At 41.2% G+C, this 18089-nt stretch overlaps 2 protein-coding genes across 2 annotated transcripts in view; one reads left to right on the top strand and one right to left on the bottom strand.

Moving 5' to 3' along the window:
• rb1 (retinoblastoma 1) overlaps window positions 1-18089 on the top strand; it is a 197664-nt gene that overhangs the window by 107171 nt on the left and 72404 nt on the right. The window lies entirely within an intron of this gene.
• Window positions 14599-17011, bottom strand: LOC122554943 (lysophosphatidic acid receptor 6-like). The gene has a single exon (XM_043700388.2). The coding sequence runs from the start codon at window positions 16441-16443 to the stop codon at window positions 15421-15423; it is 1023 nt and encodes a 340-aa protein (XP_043556323.2). The 5' UTR covers window positions 16444-17011; the 3' UTR covers window positions 14599-15420.

The following is an 18089-nucleotide window of genomic DNA, read 5'->3' as shown; positions in this document are numbered from 1 at the left end:
GTAGGTTAAAAAAGGTAGAAGAAAGGAACACCACCACCACTTTACACCTTACACTCTGTGCATCCAAAGCATCACTTCTACTGTAGACCAGAAGTGCACTGAGGAAGGCCTCTTTTTTGCTCAACATGCTCCAGGGCAGGTTGGACTTGAATATAGACCTTCTGCGCTCTTTTTAGGCTCAGTTAGAACCACCTGGTTCATTTTTTTGAAGTGATATGGAGGAGCCGGTGTTGGACTAGGGTGGACAAAATTAAAAATCAAATAACACCAGGTTATAGACCAACAGGTTTATTTGGAAGCACTAGCTTTCAAAATGCTGCACCTTCAGGTAACTCATCAGGTTACCTGATGAAAGAGCAGCGCTTTGAAAGCTAGTACTTCCATATAAACTTGTACTTCCATATAAATATACAAATCACTACAATCTGGTGTTGTGTGATTTTTAACTTCTTTTGAAAAGCAGTTTAAGCTGCCTATCTCATTGATTGCAGCTGTTCTCAAGAGAACTTGTATACCTATGTTTTAGGTTTGGAATTAAGCTTAACGTCTCTTAGAGTAATCTTTCTTTGATTGCTAAATGAAAGAAAAATTAGATTGCAAAAAGAAATTAACCCTTAAAACAATCTTCCTCAACCGCTGCAAAGGCGGATCTGTTGCGAGGAGTGTGATGGCCAATCATATGTTAATTGTTCCATTTATGAATAAGAGACCATCACCTGTGACAGTTTCACAGTGGATCGGTATATGCTGAAAAATAGTATTTATTTAGAAGGTAGTGTTTTATTCAAACTTGTGAATAGGTAGGAAATAGATGTTAAACTTTGGTACCAGGCTATTTTGGTATGCTAATAATACATTCAGAAGTACTTTTCTGGTGCTGCGTTATATTTGTAGACGTACCAAAGATTTATGAGATTTAGAGTACTTCAAACGTAAGGATGACGACAACATTTTTATGTTAGTGTCTCATCTTTGCCACTATTAGTGAAAGTATTTCCTGTGCTTTAATGCAAATTGTCTGCATAAAGTCATAGAGATGTACAGCACAGAAACAGATCCTTTGGTCCAACCTGTCCATGTCGACCGGATATCCCAACCCAATCTTGTCCCACCTGCTAACACCCAGCCCATATCCCTCCAAACCCTTCCTATTCATATACCCATCCAGATGCCTTTTTAAATGTTGCAATTGTACTAACCTCCGCCACTTCCTCTGGCAGCTCATCCATACACGTACCACCCTTTGCGTGAAAACGTTGCCCCTTAGGTCTCTTTTATCTTTCCCCTTAAATCTATTTCCTTTAGTTCTGGACTCCCCCACCCCAGGGAAGAGACTTTGTCTATTTATCCTATCCATGCGCCTCAAGATTTTATAAATCTCTATAAAGTCACCCCTCAGCATCTGATTCTCCAGGGAAAACAGTCCCAGCCTATTCAACCTCTCCCTGTAGCTCAAATCCTCCAACTCTGGCAACATCCTTGTAAATCTTTTCTGAACCCTTTCAAGTTTCATAACATCTTTCTGATAGGAAGGAGATCAGAATCCTGTACTCAATACTCTGACCAATAAAGGAAAGCATACCAAACGCCGCCTTCACTACCCTATCTATGTGACTCCACTTTCAAGGAGCTATGAACCTTCATTCCAAGGTCTGTTTGGTCAGCAACATTCCCTAGGACCTTACCATTCAGTGTATAAGTCCTGCTAAGATTTGCTTTCCCAAAATGCAGCACCTCGCATTTATCTAAATTAAACTCCACCCACCACTTATCAGACCATTGGCCCATCTGATCAAGATCCCGTTGTAATCGGAGGTAACGTTCTTCGCTGTCCACTACACGTCCAATTTTGGTGTCATCTGCAAACTTACTAACTATACCTCTTATGTTCACATCCAAATCATTTATATAAATGATGAAAAGAAATGGACCCAGCACCGATCCTTGTGGCACTCCACTGGTCACAGGCCTCCAGTCTGAAAAACAACCCTCCACCACCACCCCCTGTTTTCTACCTTTGAGCCAATTCTGTATCCAAATGTCTATTTCTCCTTCTATTCCTTGAGATCTAACCTTGCTAACCAGTCTCCCATGGGTAACCTTGTCGAACGCTTTACTGAAGTCCATATAGATCACATCTACTTCTCTGCCCTCCTGAATCCTCATTGTCACTTCTTCAGAAAACTCAATCAAGTTTGTGAGACATGATTTCTCATGCACAAAGCCATGTTGACTATCCCTAATGAGTCCTTGCCTTTTCAAATACATGTACCTCCTGTCCCTCAAGATTCCCTCCAACAATTGCCCACCACCTTACCACCTTTCCATAAAGTAGTATCAAGTTAGCCAACCTCCAGTCTTCCGGCACCTCACCTGTGACTATCGATAATACAAATATCTCAGCAACAGGCCAGCAATCATTTCCCTCGCTTCCCACAAAGTTCTAGGGTACAACTGATCAGGCCTTGGGGATTTATGCACTTCTTTGCATTTCAAGACATCCAGCATTTCCTCCTTTGTAATATGGACATTTTTCAAGATGTCACCATCTATTTCTCTACATTCTGTATCTTCCATGTCCTTTTCCACAGTAAACACTGATGCAAAATACTCGTTTGGTATCTCTCTCATCTCCTGCAACTCCACACAAAGGCCGCTTTACTGATCTTTAAGGGGCCCTATTCTCTCCCTAGTTACCCTTTTATTCTTAATGTATTTGTAAAAACCTTTTGGATTCTCCTTAATTCTATTGGCCAAAGCTATCTCATGTCCCCTTTTTGCCCTCCTGATTTCCCCCTTAAGTATACTCCGACTGCTTTTACACTTTTCTGAAGATTCACTCGATATATCCTGTCTATACCTGATATATGCTTCCTTCTTTTTCTGAACCAAACCCTCAATTTCTTTAATCATCCTGCATTCCCTATACCTACCAGCCTTTCCTTTCACCCCAACAGGAATATACTTTCTCTGGACTCTCGTTACCCCATTTCTGAAGGCTTCCCATTTTCCAGCTGTCCTTTTACCTGCAAACATCTGACCCCAATCCACTGACTCATTAGTTTGTTTAAAGGTTAACTCTGTGGACAATTAAAGCCATTTCAGACACCAGGCATTTGGTGTGATTGGCCTCGTAACAAAATATGTGATATCTGCCAAAACAAGTTTTATTGGGTCTATTTAATTTGTTGTAGGGTGAACAATGGTCTATTTGAAAGCAAAGGGCACTGTGTGGTCTGAACAAAAGATATTGGTATAGGAACATATTGGAATTATTTTACAAATTTGGAAAAAAACTAGCTCAACTCATTTAATGGTTTAATTGATGAAGGTGCTCTAATCCTGGAGTCTGTGATCAATGTCTGGTGGGGTAAATATAAAATTTTCCCCAAATAGCTAAAAGAAAAGCTAGGGTAACACAATGCTTTGTTTAGTGTTTAATTCTGAAGACATAAGGCTCTGTCTTCTCAGTTTATATCAGTATTTTCTTACAGTTTGAACCAAGGGAACTTCTTCACCTTTCCAGGATTGATACCTCTGATAATGAAGTGTAATTTTAGTTCAAAATAGGAACTATGATTCCTGAATATTTATTCTAATACATTTTTATTCATTATGAACTTCTTACACTAACCACAAAGGGTGACTCTGAGCTATATATTTATGAAGATCATTAGTCATATGCCTGAGTGGTTCTAGACCATAAAGTTTGCCTGAACATGTAAGCCATTAATGGCTCTAAAAAGCTGAATTCTGTTCTTCAAAAATTTTTTTGAGAAATGCAGACTATTATAAAGTACCAATAAGGAAATTTAAAAATATGTATTGAGAATATTCGTGGTGCAGCATTCCCCTAATAAATGATAGTGAGGCTGAAAATTGTCGCACAGACAATTCCTGTACTAACGGTCCACATTGTGATCCTACAGGTCTGGGATGAGTATCTTCAAAATTGGACATTAACTGAAGTCCTTGCATGTTTTTCTAATAAATTATTGAATAGCAATCAGAAGGCGGAACATATTCGTCATTTTCACCATCTCTGGCCCAGAAATGCTAAGACCAATTGTAGTATTACTGCCACACTGGTTTAGATACATACAAGCCTCAAACATTACTGATCTGTGAATCATTTCCAAACCATATGAGATGTTTACCAGTTGATCCATTAGGAAACTCAGTATGTAGAATTAATATCCAAATGAGAGTTTAAATGAGCTGTGATGCTTTTATACTTTACCAAACTGACTTTGCAATAATTTACTTTAGGCATAAAAGTACTTGCAGGATAGCAAATGTGTTACACAACGCAGTTCCTCAAAGACAGTACCATATGCGATTTTACTAGTCGCAATATCCAGAGAGTAGAGAGTAAATACTATGATACCAAAAGCTTTTATTTGATCCGATCCCCTGATAGAACAATGTACTAAAGGAGAACCTATAGATCATTTGGTCATTTTGATAGCTGAGATATCAATCTCTCAATTCTTACTGTATGTCAGTAATAGTATTGCTTCTGGCCAGTATTTGTCATGGAGCTATTACATGGATTATCTAAGTGCTGGAATTTAGGATTCTGGGTTTATGTTTTTTTAATGTTTGTACATGGACATAAGCATTACTGGCAAGGCCAGCACGAATTGCGCATCTCAAATTGCTGTTAAGAGAAAATGAGGGGATCTTGGCGGTGTAGAAATTAAGTAATTTAGTTCATGGTAATAACTTCTTGCTTGTGCACTGTTGAATTCATGTTATCTTTTTGTTTGCATACTATTTGCTTGTGCTATGCTTCTTAGCTTGTATATGAACTGTGTGTGAAACTGGTGGCCTGACAACTGAGTCTGAAGGTTGAATTGCCAATCCTTAATTTAACAAATCTGGACATGCAAAGTCTTAGTTACACCTTTCACCATTAGCAAACATTTTACATGTTGAAATATGTTTGAAGCTAGCCTTTTTGTATCATAGCACCTCAAACATTTTGAACTACCTACCACACTGTGTACCACACTGTATTTTCAACAATTACTTCTGATCTGAAGGGCGATTGAACCATGATCTGCAAGTATTTGACTAAATGTTAAATTTGATTAGGGACTAGCAAAACAACATTAACGTCAATGCCTCTAAGTTGAAAACTTCCAGCAATGTACAAAATCACATTATAATAAAAGTTTTCAAATAACACACTTGATCTTCTCCAGGTTTACCTGCTTTTTACAAACATTATGCATAGCATATGACATGTATCCTTTGCTAAAGTGCTGCAATCTAAAACTAGCAGCAAGATGGATACTGTCACTATATCAAGCAGCATCCTTCCCCTTTTTTTTTTGCGGAACAGTTTGGTTTGATACAATCGAGAAAGCCAAAGAATTATCCTTCCTCATGCACTGAAAACAAGAAAAGTTTGTTGGGTCTTTCTTATGGAACTGTGCAGTAAAATAATCTGACCTAAATAGTTTTCTCCTCCCCAGAATTCCCAGAATTCAGCTTTCAATCTTGGTAAGCTTAGATGTAGATACCTGGCTTTCTTGCTCAAGTTGGTACACAGACATTGCTAAGAAGAGCTAATAATTGACAAAAGAGCCAATGGAAATTTTTTTTTGCTCAATGAGTTAGGATCTAGAATGTAGTATCTCAAAAGGTGCGGGAACAGATTTAGCTGTAACTTCCAAGAAGGGTTCACCTAAATCCTTGGAAAGAGAGAATTTATAAGGTTATAGAGGAGGATGTGGAGGGAACGGATCCAATGAGTAAATCTTTCATCTAGCCTGCACGTGGGGTGAATGCCTTCCATTTACACTATTATTCAATTTGACAAATTGCAAATCCTGTTTCTGTTCTTTTTATTTATCTTAATTTAGCCTCAGTTCAGTTTGATTACTTAAGATTACTACTACTTTTGCTTAATGCAGTCCTCTAAACAACACATTCTTTCCTTGATTATCCAGATGATAAAACTATTATATAATACAGATTAGTATAATAAATTCTGAATGCAGTTTCTGTACTGCATTGTGAGCATTTTTATTCTTCAGAAGTGATGATTGTTACACCAGGGTCTATATGTTCTACAGCTTTTTCATGTTTGCTCTTCCACTACTGGTGGTCAAAGCTTTGTCTGCTAATTTGCCTCTGAGGTGGATATCCAGTGGCCTACTTTTATTGAAGAGCAACTTAAGGTTTGTTTTACAGATCTGTTTCATTTATCCTGCTTACTGACAATACTGGAACAATTGGAATCAGCAGTTGATTCTGACTAGCATTTGTGTTTATGTAATTATATAGAACTCCATATAGATGCTAATTACAGAAAAACTGGTTTAAAAAAAGATCTGATATTTCTCTTTGACATATACAAAAAGTCCATGAACTCTATGTGATCACTTGGAAGAGCTAAAAGGTGGTGTTCATTCAGATATATCACCATTCAGAATAAGAATTATTAGCTTGGTTCATTTACTTGCATTTCACTCTGAATCCTAAAATTTTGGGTTGAAATCCCATTCCAGGATCTGAGCACTTACACTCTTAAACACAACCAAGATTATCACTGGGGAAATACGACATTGCTACAGGTGCTATTTTATTCAGATGAAAAGTTAAATTGCAGCCCTGTCTGTTCAGGTTGGCATGAAAGACCTTATTGCAACTGGAAGGAATGCTAACATCCTTCCCTCACCTACAGCATCTGAAGTAGGTTGACTATTTATTCATCTCATTTGTTTTTTGTGGTTCATGCTATGCACAAATTGGCTGATGGTATCTATTTAATTAGAACTGTACTCCAGAGGTGATGCATGAGTTTGCAGTCCTGTACAATGTCTTGATGTTGTGTTATGACTATATATAAATGCGAGGCAAAAGTGAGGACTGCAGATGCTGGAAACCAGAGTTTAGATGAGAATGGTGCTGGAAAGACACAGCATCCGAGGAGCAGGAAAATCGATGTTTCGGGCAAAAGCCCTTCATCATATATAAATGCAAGTTTGTTCTACATTTCCTTGAGAAGATGATGCAACTTGAAATATTTGTCAAGCCAGACTTCTTCCCCAGACCCTATTCCAGTGCATACCCAGAAAAAGCAAGGGCTCTACTTGAGTAGTTAAGAGTCTTGCTCAACAAGAAAAACAAATCAGCAATTATACAAAATTAAAATAAAGCCTTGCAAGAAGGTAAAGGACAGTAGGGATATCCTGGACTAGAGGAGGTACAAAAGGATTTAAACATTTTGTGGCAAGAGCCATGAAAAGGAAGTATGAGAAAAAGCTTACATCAAGGATAATACTTTTAAAACATCTATTCAGAGAAAGTAGGTGATAGAGTAATGTTTCACCACAGCAAGTGTGAATCCTGCTTGCATATCTGCAAACATATATTTTCAGGCAGCCATCATTGAATGGCAAGCAAGAGAGAGAACCTGGCTGATTTTCTTTGACTTTTCTGATAGTGTTGTATTCATTCATTTCTCAGGAAAGCACAGCTTTGGTAGACTCTTGTATCAGTATTACACTGGATTAGTGCATTTATCCAGTGATTTATCAATGAAAGATTACATATGTTTTCTTGATATATCTATGTCTTCCACAACACACATTGACAAAATAATTATCCCATATAACAGCATGTTCTACCAAATATTTGTTAGACTGTCACAACAAATAAGTCCAAAAATGAGGTAAACAGGTGTCCAACACACCTTCAAAGCTATCTATCAAAGCAAATTAATTCAAAACCACTTAGACCATAACATCATAAGAAAGAGGAGCAGAATTAGGCCATTTGGCCCATTGAATTTGCTCTACCATTCAATCATGGTTGATATGATTCTCAATTCCATTCTGCCTTCTCCCCATGACCCTCGATCCCCTTACCAATTAAGGACATATCTATCTGCGTCTTAAATACACTCAATGACTTGGCCTCCACAGCCTGCTGCAGCAAAGCGCTCTACAGATTTGCCATCCTCTATTGGAAGACATTCCTCCTTATCTCAGTTCTAAAGATTGTCCCTTCCTCTGAAGGGACATAGTCTCTCCTATCCACTCCAGATCCATCTTCTCCATATCCACTCTATCTAGGCCTCTAAGTATTCTGAAAGTTTCAATGACATCCGTATCCCTATCCTTCTAAACTTTGTGGAGTACAGACTCAGAGTGTGCAACCAGTCGTCATCTGACAAGCTCTTCATCCTGAGATTATTCTTATAAACCACCTCTGGACCCCCTTCAAGGTCAGGACATCCTTCTTTAGATGTAGAGCCCAAAGCTGCTCACAATATTCCAAATATGGTCTGACCAGAGTCTTATACAGCCTTCACAGTACATCTCTGCTTTTGTTTTCTGGCCATTTTGAAATGAATGCTAACATTGCATTTGCCTCCCTCACTGCCAACTGAATCTACATGTTAACTTTGAGTGTCCTGAACTAAGACTCCCAAGTCCTTTGTGCAATGGATTTCCAAAACCTTTCCCCCTGAGAAAATAGTCTACGACTCTATTCCTACCATAGTGGAAACCTCATATTTTCCCACATAGTATTACATCTGCCACTTATTTGCCTGCTCTCCTAGCCTGCCAAAGCCCTCCTGCAGCCTCCCTACTTTTTCAACTTTTACCTGTTCCTCCACCTATCTTTTTGTCAGCTCAGTTCCTTCATCCAGATCATCAATGTATAAGGTGAACAGTTATGGTCACAACACTGACCCCTACAGAATTTCACTAGTTCCTGGGTGCCATCCTCAAAAAGACCCTTTTAACCCGTACTTTGTTTTGTGCCTGTCAGCCAATCCTCTATTCATGCCAGTACCGTGCCAGTAACACCATAGGTTCTCACTAGCAGCCTCCTGTACAGTATCTTGTCAAAGACCTTCTGGAAATCTAATTAGATCATGTCCACTGGCTGTCCTTTGTCTAACTTGGTTGTTGCCTCCTCAAAGAATACTGATAGATATGTTAGGCAGAACTGCGCTGACAAAACTTCCCTGTTTTACTGTGCACCTCCAAGTACTCCACAACCTCATTCTTAATAATTGACTCTAAACTTACCAATGACAGAGGTCAGGCGAACTGTCCCAAAGTTTCCTGTCTTCTGCTTCCCTCCCCTCTTAAAGAGGGATGTTATCTCAACCATTTTTCAGCCGTCTGGCATGCTCCCTTACTCCAGTGATTCCTGAAAGATACCACTATCAATGCCTCTACAATTTCCTCCGCTATCTCCTTCAGAACTCTGGGGTATAGTCCATCTGGCCCAGGTGGTTTATCCACCTTTCAGATTCTGCAGCATTTTCCTTAGTGAAGGCCACTACACTCACCTGTGCCCCTCACTCTCTTGAAGTTCTGGCATGTTGCTGGTGTCTTCCGTTGTGAAATGTGATGCAAAATACTTCTATCATTTTTTTAATCCTCATTCCTACTTTTCCAGCTTCATTTTTCTGTTGGTTCAATTCCACTCTTTTCTCTGTCTTACCTTTTTGATATCTGAAAAGTACTCTTGCAATCTTCCTTTATATTACTAGCCAGCTTGGTCTCCTATTCATCCTTCTGCCCCCTCATTACTTTTTTAAGCTATCCTCTGGTTTTTAAAAGCTTCCCCAACCCTCTGACTTCACGGCAATCTTCACCAGATTGTATGCTTTTTCTTTTGCTTTTATGCTGTCCCTAACTTCCCTTGATAGCCATGGTTGACTCATCCTTTCTTAGTATGCTTCTTCTTTCTCGTTCTTGAATTTCTGCTGTGCCTCCTGAATTATCCATTGCTGCTGCACTATCTTCCCTGCTCGTCTCCCCTTGCAATCAACTTTAACCAGCTTCTCCCTCATGCCTTTGTAATTACCTTTATTCGATTGTAATACGGTTACATCTGTGTCTCCCTCTCAAACTGCATTGCGTCCTGGAGTTCCTTCACTTTTAAGCTTCCTAATCAAGTCTGTCTCATCACACATCACTAAATCCAGAATTGCTGTTCCCAAGCAGGCTCTACGACAAGCTGGTCCAAAAAAATCATCCTATAGACATTCCACGGGTTCCACTGAGATCAGCTACCAAGCTCATCTGAGAGGGCACAAGGCGGCTGAGAGATAAATGGGAGGGGTGTGGAGCTGGAGGGAAGGTAGCTTGGAAGGGGATAGGTGGGAAGGGAGATGGACAGGTAGGATGGTGCCGGGTTGGATCTGGAATAAGGTGGGGGGAGGAGAGAGGAGGTGTTCATGAACCTTCCAGCCTGACCTCAAGTTCACCTGGACCTTCCTGGACCCCTCCATCACCATTTTTGGCGACCGACTAAACACAAATCTACTTCAAACCCACCGACTCCCACAGCTACCTGGACTACACCTCCTCCCACACCCACTCTTGTAAAACCACTATCCCTTACTCCTAATTCCTCTGCCTCTGCTGCATCTGCTCCCAGAAGGACCAGTTCCACTCCAGAACATCCCACATGGCCTCCTACTTCAAGGACCGCAATTTCCCCTCCCACATGGTGAACAATGCCCTCAGTGCATCTTCTTTACTTCCCGTACCTTCGCCCTTGTATCCCCACTCATCCAACTGCAACAAGGATAGATCCCACATGGTCCTCACCTTCCATCCCACCAATCTTCAGATACAATGCATCATTCTCCACCATTTCTGCCACCTACAGTCAGACCCCACCACGAGAGATATATTTCCCTTCCCACCTGTATCAGCATTCCGCAGAGACCATTCCCTCCATGACTCGCTTGTTAGGTCCACACTCCCCACCAACCCATCCTCCACTCCCAGCACCTTCCCTTGCCACTGCAAGAGGTGTAAAGATCTGCATCCACACCTCCCCCCTCATCCTTTCACATCCAGGAGGGATTTTCCTGCACATCCAAACACCTCATCTACTGTTGAAGAGTATGCTGCTGGAAAAGCCCAGCCAGTCAGGCAGCATCCAAGGAGCAGGAGAATCAATGTTTCGGGCATAAGCCCTTCATCAGGAATGAGGCTTGTGACCCAAGACAGCTAAGAGAGAAATGGGAGGGGAATGGGGTTTGGGGGAAGATAGCTGGGAATGCAATACGTAGATGAAGGTGATAGGTCGGAGAGGAGGGTGGAGCATATAGGTGAGAAGGAAGATCGAAAGTTAGGATAGTTCAAGAGGGCGGTGCCGAGTTTGAAAGTTGGATCTGGGATAAGGTGGGGGTGGGGGGGAGGAAAAATGAGGAAACTGGTGAAATCTACATTGATCCCGTGTGGTTGGAGCATTCCAAGGCGGAAGATGAGGCGGTCTTCCTCCAGGCGTCAGGTGGTTAGGGTTTGGTGATGGAAGGCACCTAGGATTTGCATGTCCCTGGCAGAGTAGGAGTGGGAGTTAGTGTTTGGCCAAAAGGTGGTGAGGTTATTTCGTGCATGTGTCCCAGAGATGTTCTCTGAAACGTTCAGCAAGTTGGACCCTCCAACTACATGGGATCAATGTGAATTTCACTAGTTTCCTCATTTCCCCTCCTCGCACCTTATCCCAGATCCAATCTTCCAACTCTGCACTGCTCTCTTGAAGTGTCCTAACTATCCATCTTCATTCCCACCTACCCCTCCACCCTCCTCTCCAACCTATCATCATCACCCCCATCTTCATTCACCTATTGCATTACCAGCTATCTCTCTAATACCCCCCCCCCCCCCCCTCCCCAAGCCTCACCCCCTCCCATTTATCTTTCAGCCCCCTTGGCCACAAACTTCATTCCTGATGAAGTGTTTATGTGCGAAACATCAATTCTCCTGCTCCTCAGATGCTGCCTGACCGGTTGTGCTTTTCCAGCACCTCACTCTTCAACTCTGATCTCCAGCATCTGCAGTCCTCACTTTCTCTTAGTCGATTATAACCTCATTTACTTTATCTGTTGCTCCCGATTTGGTCTCCTGTACACTGGCGAGACAGGACGCCAACTTGCGGAACAGTTCGAGAACATCTCCGGGTCACAAGCACCCAAGAACCCCACTGCCTTCTGGCTGACCACTTAACTCCCCCTCACACTCTGCCAAGGACATGGGCTGCCTCCACCACCAAATCCAAGTCACCCAACGCCTGGAACAGGAACGCCCCATCTTCTGACCTGGGGCCTTCCAACCACACAGCATCAATGTAAATTTTTATCAGTTTCCTCGTCTCCCCTTCCCCCACCTTATCATAAATCCAACCCTCCAACTCAGCATCACTCTCTTGAACGGTCCTACCTATCCATTTTCCTTCCCAGCTATCTGCTCTGACCTATCACCATCACCTCTCACTTTCATCTCCATATTGCCTTCCAAGTTACCTTCCCTCCAGCTTGCCCCCTCCCATGTATCTCTCAGCACATTTATCTCCACCTCGCCCCCCCCCCCCCCCCCCCCCGCAAATTCTTGACGAAGGGCTTATGCCCAAAATGTCGACTCTCCTGCTCCTCTGATGCTGCCAGACCTGCTGTGTATTTCCAGCGCCACACTTTTTGACTCTGATCTCCAGCATCCCCAGTCCTCATACCAACCTTATTTTCCTAGTCATCCTGCATATTCAAGTCCCCCATGATTATTAGTTACAGTGACTTTCTTAGATGCCTTTTCTATCTCCTGATGTATTTTTTCTCCACATCCTGACTACTGTACAAACTCCCATCAGATCTTCTGTTACAGTTCCTTACATCTACCCACACAGATTCTATATCTTCTGACTCTATATCACTTATTGAGTTTCATTTCTTACTAATAAGGTGGTAATCCTGCACCCTCTCCTCACGCATTTGTATTTTTGATAGGACGTGTATCCTTGGATACTTAGTAATCAACTTTGATCCCCTTGCAGCCACATCTGCCATACCCACATAGTACCTGTCAATTTCAATCTACACACAAGCTCATTTACCTTCTGTTGTACATTGTACGCATTTAAGTACAACATTCTCAGTCTAGCCATGACTGTTCCTCATGATCATAGTTGTCCCCTTTTCTGCTGTGTGTGAAGTTCCTGACTCTTTCCATACTCAATGTCCTATTACGTTCTGAAAACTTTAATAAGCTCTCCCCCTCCTTTTAACTTTTTCCCTAATTTTCCATGTAACCGAACCCAAGCCCCACTATTGAGTTTAAAGCCCTAGTTATATGATTTGCCAGGACTCCCAATGCCACCTCATATGAACAAGGAACAGAAGCGAGCCAGTCAGTTCTGAAGCCTGCTCCACCATCTAATTAGATATTGACTGATCTGCATAGGACTTCAAATCTAACTTCCCATTTACCGTTCACAACTTTCAACCCCTTGCCTCCCAAGAATCTATCCAACTCTGTCTTAAAATACTCAAACACTTTCATTCCACTACCTTTTTAGTAGAGAATTCCAAAGAAACTTAATCCTCACAGAAATAATTTCTCCTAATTTCTGTTTTAAATGAAACCTCCTTATTTTCAAACAATGACACCTGATATTTCTTTGTAAGAGAAAATCTTTCTCCACATCTACCTTGTTCAGACCCCTCAATATCTTGTGTCTCAGTCAAGTTACCTCTTAAGCTTCTAAACTCCAAAATACAGGCCAAACCTATCCAATCTTCCATTGTTCAGGTCTCACAATAACCTCAACTTTGATCCCCTTGCAGCCACATCTCCCATACCCACATAGTACCTGTCAACCCTTTCTTTGTAACTTGCTCTGCCCTACAACCTCCAAACTACATTGTTTAGATTCTGGCCCTTGTTGAATCGCTCCCTTTTTCATCCCCAGCATAGACAGCAGTACCTTCAACCATGAGCTCTGGTATTTCTTCCCTAAAATCCCGTCCTGCTTTAAAACGTCTTTTTTTAGACCAAAGGAAGTTTTTTTTAAAAAAAGTAGTTTAAAGAATCACTTAAATTGTTTTTAAATAGAATTTAATCCAATTGTATTTCAGGGCATAAGTATCAATTAAGATTATGTAAAACATGTTTTATTTTCTCTGAAATTATTCTGTCATCTGACTAATTTGGAATGAGAGACAATTTAGAATTGTAAGATCTATTGGTCATGAAAGTGAAAACAGTGTTTCCTCTGCAGTAAACGGAGTCTGACTCAGTTTTAACAAGGTTCTTGGTGTGTCTATAACTTGGTTAAATGTTGGACCATTTTCCAAGATGCGTTTAACTTCCTGCAGAGGTAGATATGCACAAAATTGCTGTTTTTGTCACTGGAAGATGAGTATGCTACAACTGATTTACATTTGGGCTGATATGCACCTTCAAGAGGGAAGTTTTTTTTGTATTGTCATTATAAAGATGGTTGATTCTGGGGTGCAAATTGATAGAAAATGCTATTACTTCAATCCTTCTAAATGAAAATTTATTTTTGACGTGTGTATAAACATCTTTGATTAGCTGCATTGTTCATAAAGTCAGAGCTGGACAGCATGGAAACATCCTTCGGTTCAACTTGTCCATGCTGACCAATTAACTAAATTAATGTTTCAAAAAATTAATTTGGATGGTTTCTTCTCAGTTGTACAGTACTTCCATTTGAAAGTAAAGCAAGCAACCTCGCATATTCTAGTCTCTTGGTGTCACAGCCAGAGCTAAAGATTGTAACTTGATTTAATTATACATGTTCACAGACACGCACTAAAATGGCCAAATGTTAGATTTATTTTAAACAAATACAAATGTTTAAAAATATAAAAATTCTTTAGAACATATTAATATACATTTCAATGTCCTGCATAGTAAAAACAATGCCTAGTGGCTATAGGTTCCTTTTGTACCACTGACAAACTCGCTACATTGATATAACCAATGTTTGTTAATTACCTACTTCATTATATGAAACTTGAGTATAAAAATTAAAGAATGCGTTTAAGTGAGTAGTGATTATGCATGAAAAGGAACTGTTCCTTTCGTTTTCCCCGGCCCCCTCCCCCAGTAGTAATGTGCAATATCCCTGGTTTGTTAAAGAGAACGTTGCTTTTCAGTTATATAACAGTACTGTACTCCCATTTGGAAACAGGGCGATAGAACCATTTTCTACAGCCAATTGGTGATAATTAATGTTGATTTTATTATTATAAAACTACATGCTTAACATGACGGCGACTGTGTGGTTAGCACTGCTGCCTCATAGCGCCTGAATTCAGCCTCGGGCGACTGTCTGCGTGGATCTTGCACATTCTCGCCGTGTCTGCGTGGGATTCCTCCCACAATCATAAAGATGTGCAGGATAAGTGAAATTGGCCATGCTAAATTACCCCATAGTGTTCAGGGGTGGGTAGGTTAGATGCATTAGTCAGGGGTAAATGTAGAGTAATAGGGTTGGGGAATGGGTCTGGGTGTGGACTCATTGGGCCGAAAGGCCTGTGTCCACACTGTATGGATTCTGTGATTCTACCAGATATCGACATTTATAATTGGTTCAGAATTTATTTGGTGACAAAAACCTGCCACAGAGATCTTAAACAGTCGACTCTGAATTGAGCATTTTGGATTTTAGTGTTCTTACGGTACTATTGAGGAAGCTGGTAGAGTGCGAAGCCTCAAAGTCCGAGTCCAGCCGTAGTGACTTGGACTTTCGCTTGATGGAATTCTTAAAGGTTTCTGAAGTGAAGTAATACACAATTGGGTCAAAACAACAGTTGGATACGGCAAAGCATAGCGTAATGGGGTACATTGCTTTAACTACGGTCACTACAGAGCAGTTTCCCACTGTTCCAGTCCTTACCAGTGAATACATCACCAGAGTTACATTGTAGGGCACGAAGCAGGTGATGAAAATGAGGAAATGGACCACAATCATGCGGAGAACTTTTTTCTTGTTTAACTTGCTTCGGCAAAGAGTAATGGGTTGTTTTAAAGTCTTAAGCACCATTGAGAAACAGAAGATGTTCAACAGCAGAGGAATAAAGAAGCCCACGATCTCAATGAATATGACAATCTTCGACAGAAAGTGTTTCCAAGCCTGGCTGGAGAAGTTCTCGAAGCAGGTCTTGGTTTGATTGGCTGTGTTGTTGGTGGTTTGCAAAAAGGTTGCTGGCACGCTTCCGGTGAGCACTGTCACCCACACGGCCACACACACAATGATGGCGTTTCGTTTCGATCTCAGCATCCTTGACCGAAAAGGGTGAACGATAGCCAGGAACCGATCCACGCTGATGCAGGTCAGGAAGAGGATGCTCCCATACATATTGGTGAGAAACAGCGTTCCCGAAACCTTGCACAGCAAATCCCCAAAAGGCCAGTCTCTTGTTACATAATAAAAAATCCGAAAGGGCAGCGTGAAAACAAACAGCAGGTCTGACACTGCCAGGTTGGTCATGTAGGTTATCGTTTCGTTTCGGAGTTGTAAGGAACACCTCAAGACGTACAGAGCCACACAATTTGACACGAGGCCAATTAGAAACACCAAACTGTACACACTACTGTACAACGTATACTTGAAGGAGTCGTTAGGGTTACATGTAAAGTTTGGTTCTGCCATGCTGAGGACTGCTCCCGCTATAGCTATGCTTCCGTTTGGTTCACTGGTAGGACATTTCCCCTAGGTTAGATTGACGGTGGACTTGCACCTTGTTACACAATGGTGTGAAATGGCTTCTTTCCTTTTATCTTTAAGGCGAACGTTGGTTTATTGTACAGAGTGAACATTGGGCTGTTCATTCAACATCGGTTTCGTTTGGCTACCGGTTAAAGCCATTTCTGACGAGTTAATCTGTTTTGCCAAAAGTCCGGATTTTAAACCTGTTTTTAAAAGAGCATTGATGTGACTGACTCCGGTTGTGCAACTCCACAGTAGGAATTCCGTTCTTGGGAATCTGAAGTCTAGTTGTGTAGACAAAGCTAAATCCAGCCTTCCTGAGTTGTTTAATACGTACGGTAAGATCGTTGCTCACTGTCTTGCAAGAATATTCGACTAAAGCTGGTAAGAATCGTATTCCACTTCCTGTAACAAGATTCTTAGCAATAAATTTGAAGCAGTCACACCTTTCTACTGCCTGTTAGACAGGCTTTTCAACTGCCAATAGTGCCCGCATGAAATAACTGAATTCAGATAATGTATCTCAACCTCGTGAACATTGTTCTTCCCTGGGTTTCCACCCAGCCAATGCTATTGGTTGAATCAGGCATGCAAATACATTATGTCATAGGAACATGATTAGAATTGGACGAAAACGAACAGGATCAACCCATTTTTCTTGGCTGCGCAATGTAGAGTGCGGACCGGATACCTTCAGGGCCAGCAAATACTTAACTGCACGGATCCCCAATTTGTTAACTATTTAAGTGCTGAATATTTTTATCTTAATAAGGTTTGATGTGGTTATCTTAATTCAGATATAAGCAGCTTGCAGGTACTTGTACACCAGCTTTAAATTTGTTTAATGGTAGAACGTGGGCGTTGCTGACTGGTCAGTATTTGTGACACTTGAGAAGGTGGCCGTGAGCTGTCTCCTTGACCCGCTGCATGTACTGTTGGTAGACTCGTAAGTCAGTTAGGAAAGGAATTCCAGAATTTTGATCATGACAAGGAAGAAACAGTGGTACATTTACAAGTCAACATGGTGAGTGGCTTGAAGGGGAACTTGCAGGTTGTGATGTTCCCACTTTGAACGTATATAGAACAGTAAAGTACAGTACAAGCTCTTCAGCCCTCGATGTTGCGCCGACCTTTTATCCCAGTCTTAAGATCAAACTAACCTACATACCCGTCATTTTACGATCATCCATTTGCCTATTCAAGAGTCGCTTAAATGTTCCTAATGTCTCTGACTCTACTACCACTGCTGGCAGTGCGTTCCACATACCCACCACTCTCTATCTAAAGCACTTATCACTGACATCTCCCCTAAACGTTCCTCTAATCACCTTAAAATAATGCCCTGGGAAAATGTCTCCAGCTGTCCACTCTATCTATGCCTCTCATTGCCTTGTACACCTCTATCAAGTCACCTCTCATCCTTCTTCACTCCAGTAAGAAATACCCTGGCTATCTCAACCTTCATAAGACATAGTTAAAAATCACACAACACCAGGTTATAGTCCAACAGGTTTAATTGGAAGCACACTAGCTTCCGGAGCGACGCTCCTTCATCAGGTGCTAGTGGAGTGTTCGATCGTAACACAGAA

This window comes from Chiloscyllium plagiosum, unplaced genomic scaffold (genome assembly GCF_037043375.1).
Source record: "Chiloscyllium plagiosum isolate Xiang-an unplaced genomic scaffold, Cpla_swu_hap1 HiC_scaffold_12, whole genome shotgun sequence".
Lineage (NCBI taxonomy): Eukaryota > Metazoa > Chordata > Chondrichthyes > Orectolobiformes > Hemiscylliidae > Chiloscyllium > Chiloscyllium plagiosum.
The sequence above is the reverse complement of the archived record's forward strand: the minus strand, read 5'-3'. Positions and strand labels throughout refer to the sequence as shown.

What these genes read in the sequence shown, in the direction of transcription:
- LOC122554943 (XM_043700388.2), bottom strand. Translation starts at nt 16,443, where the DNA reads ATGGCAGAACCAAACTTTACATGTAACCCTAACGACTCCTTCAAGTAT.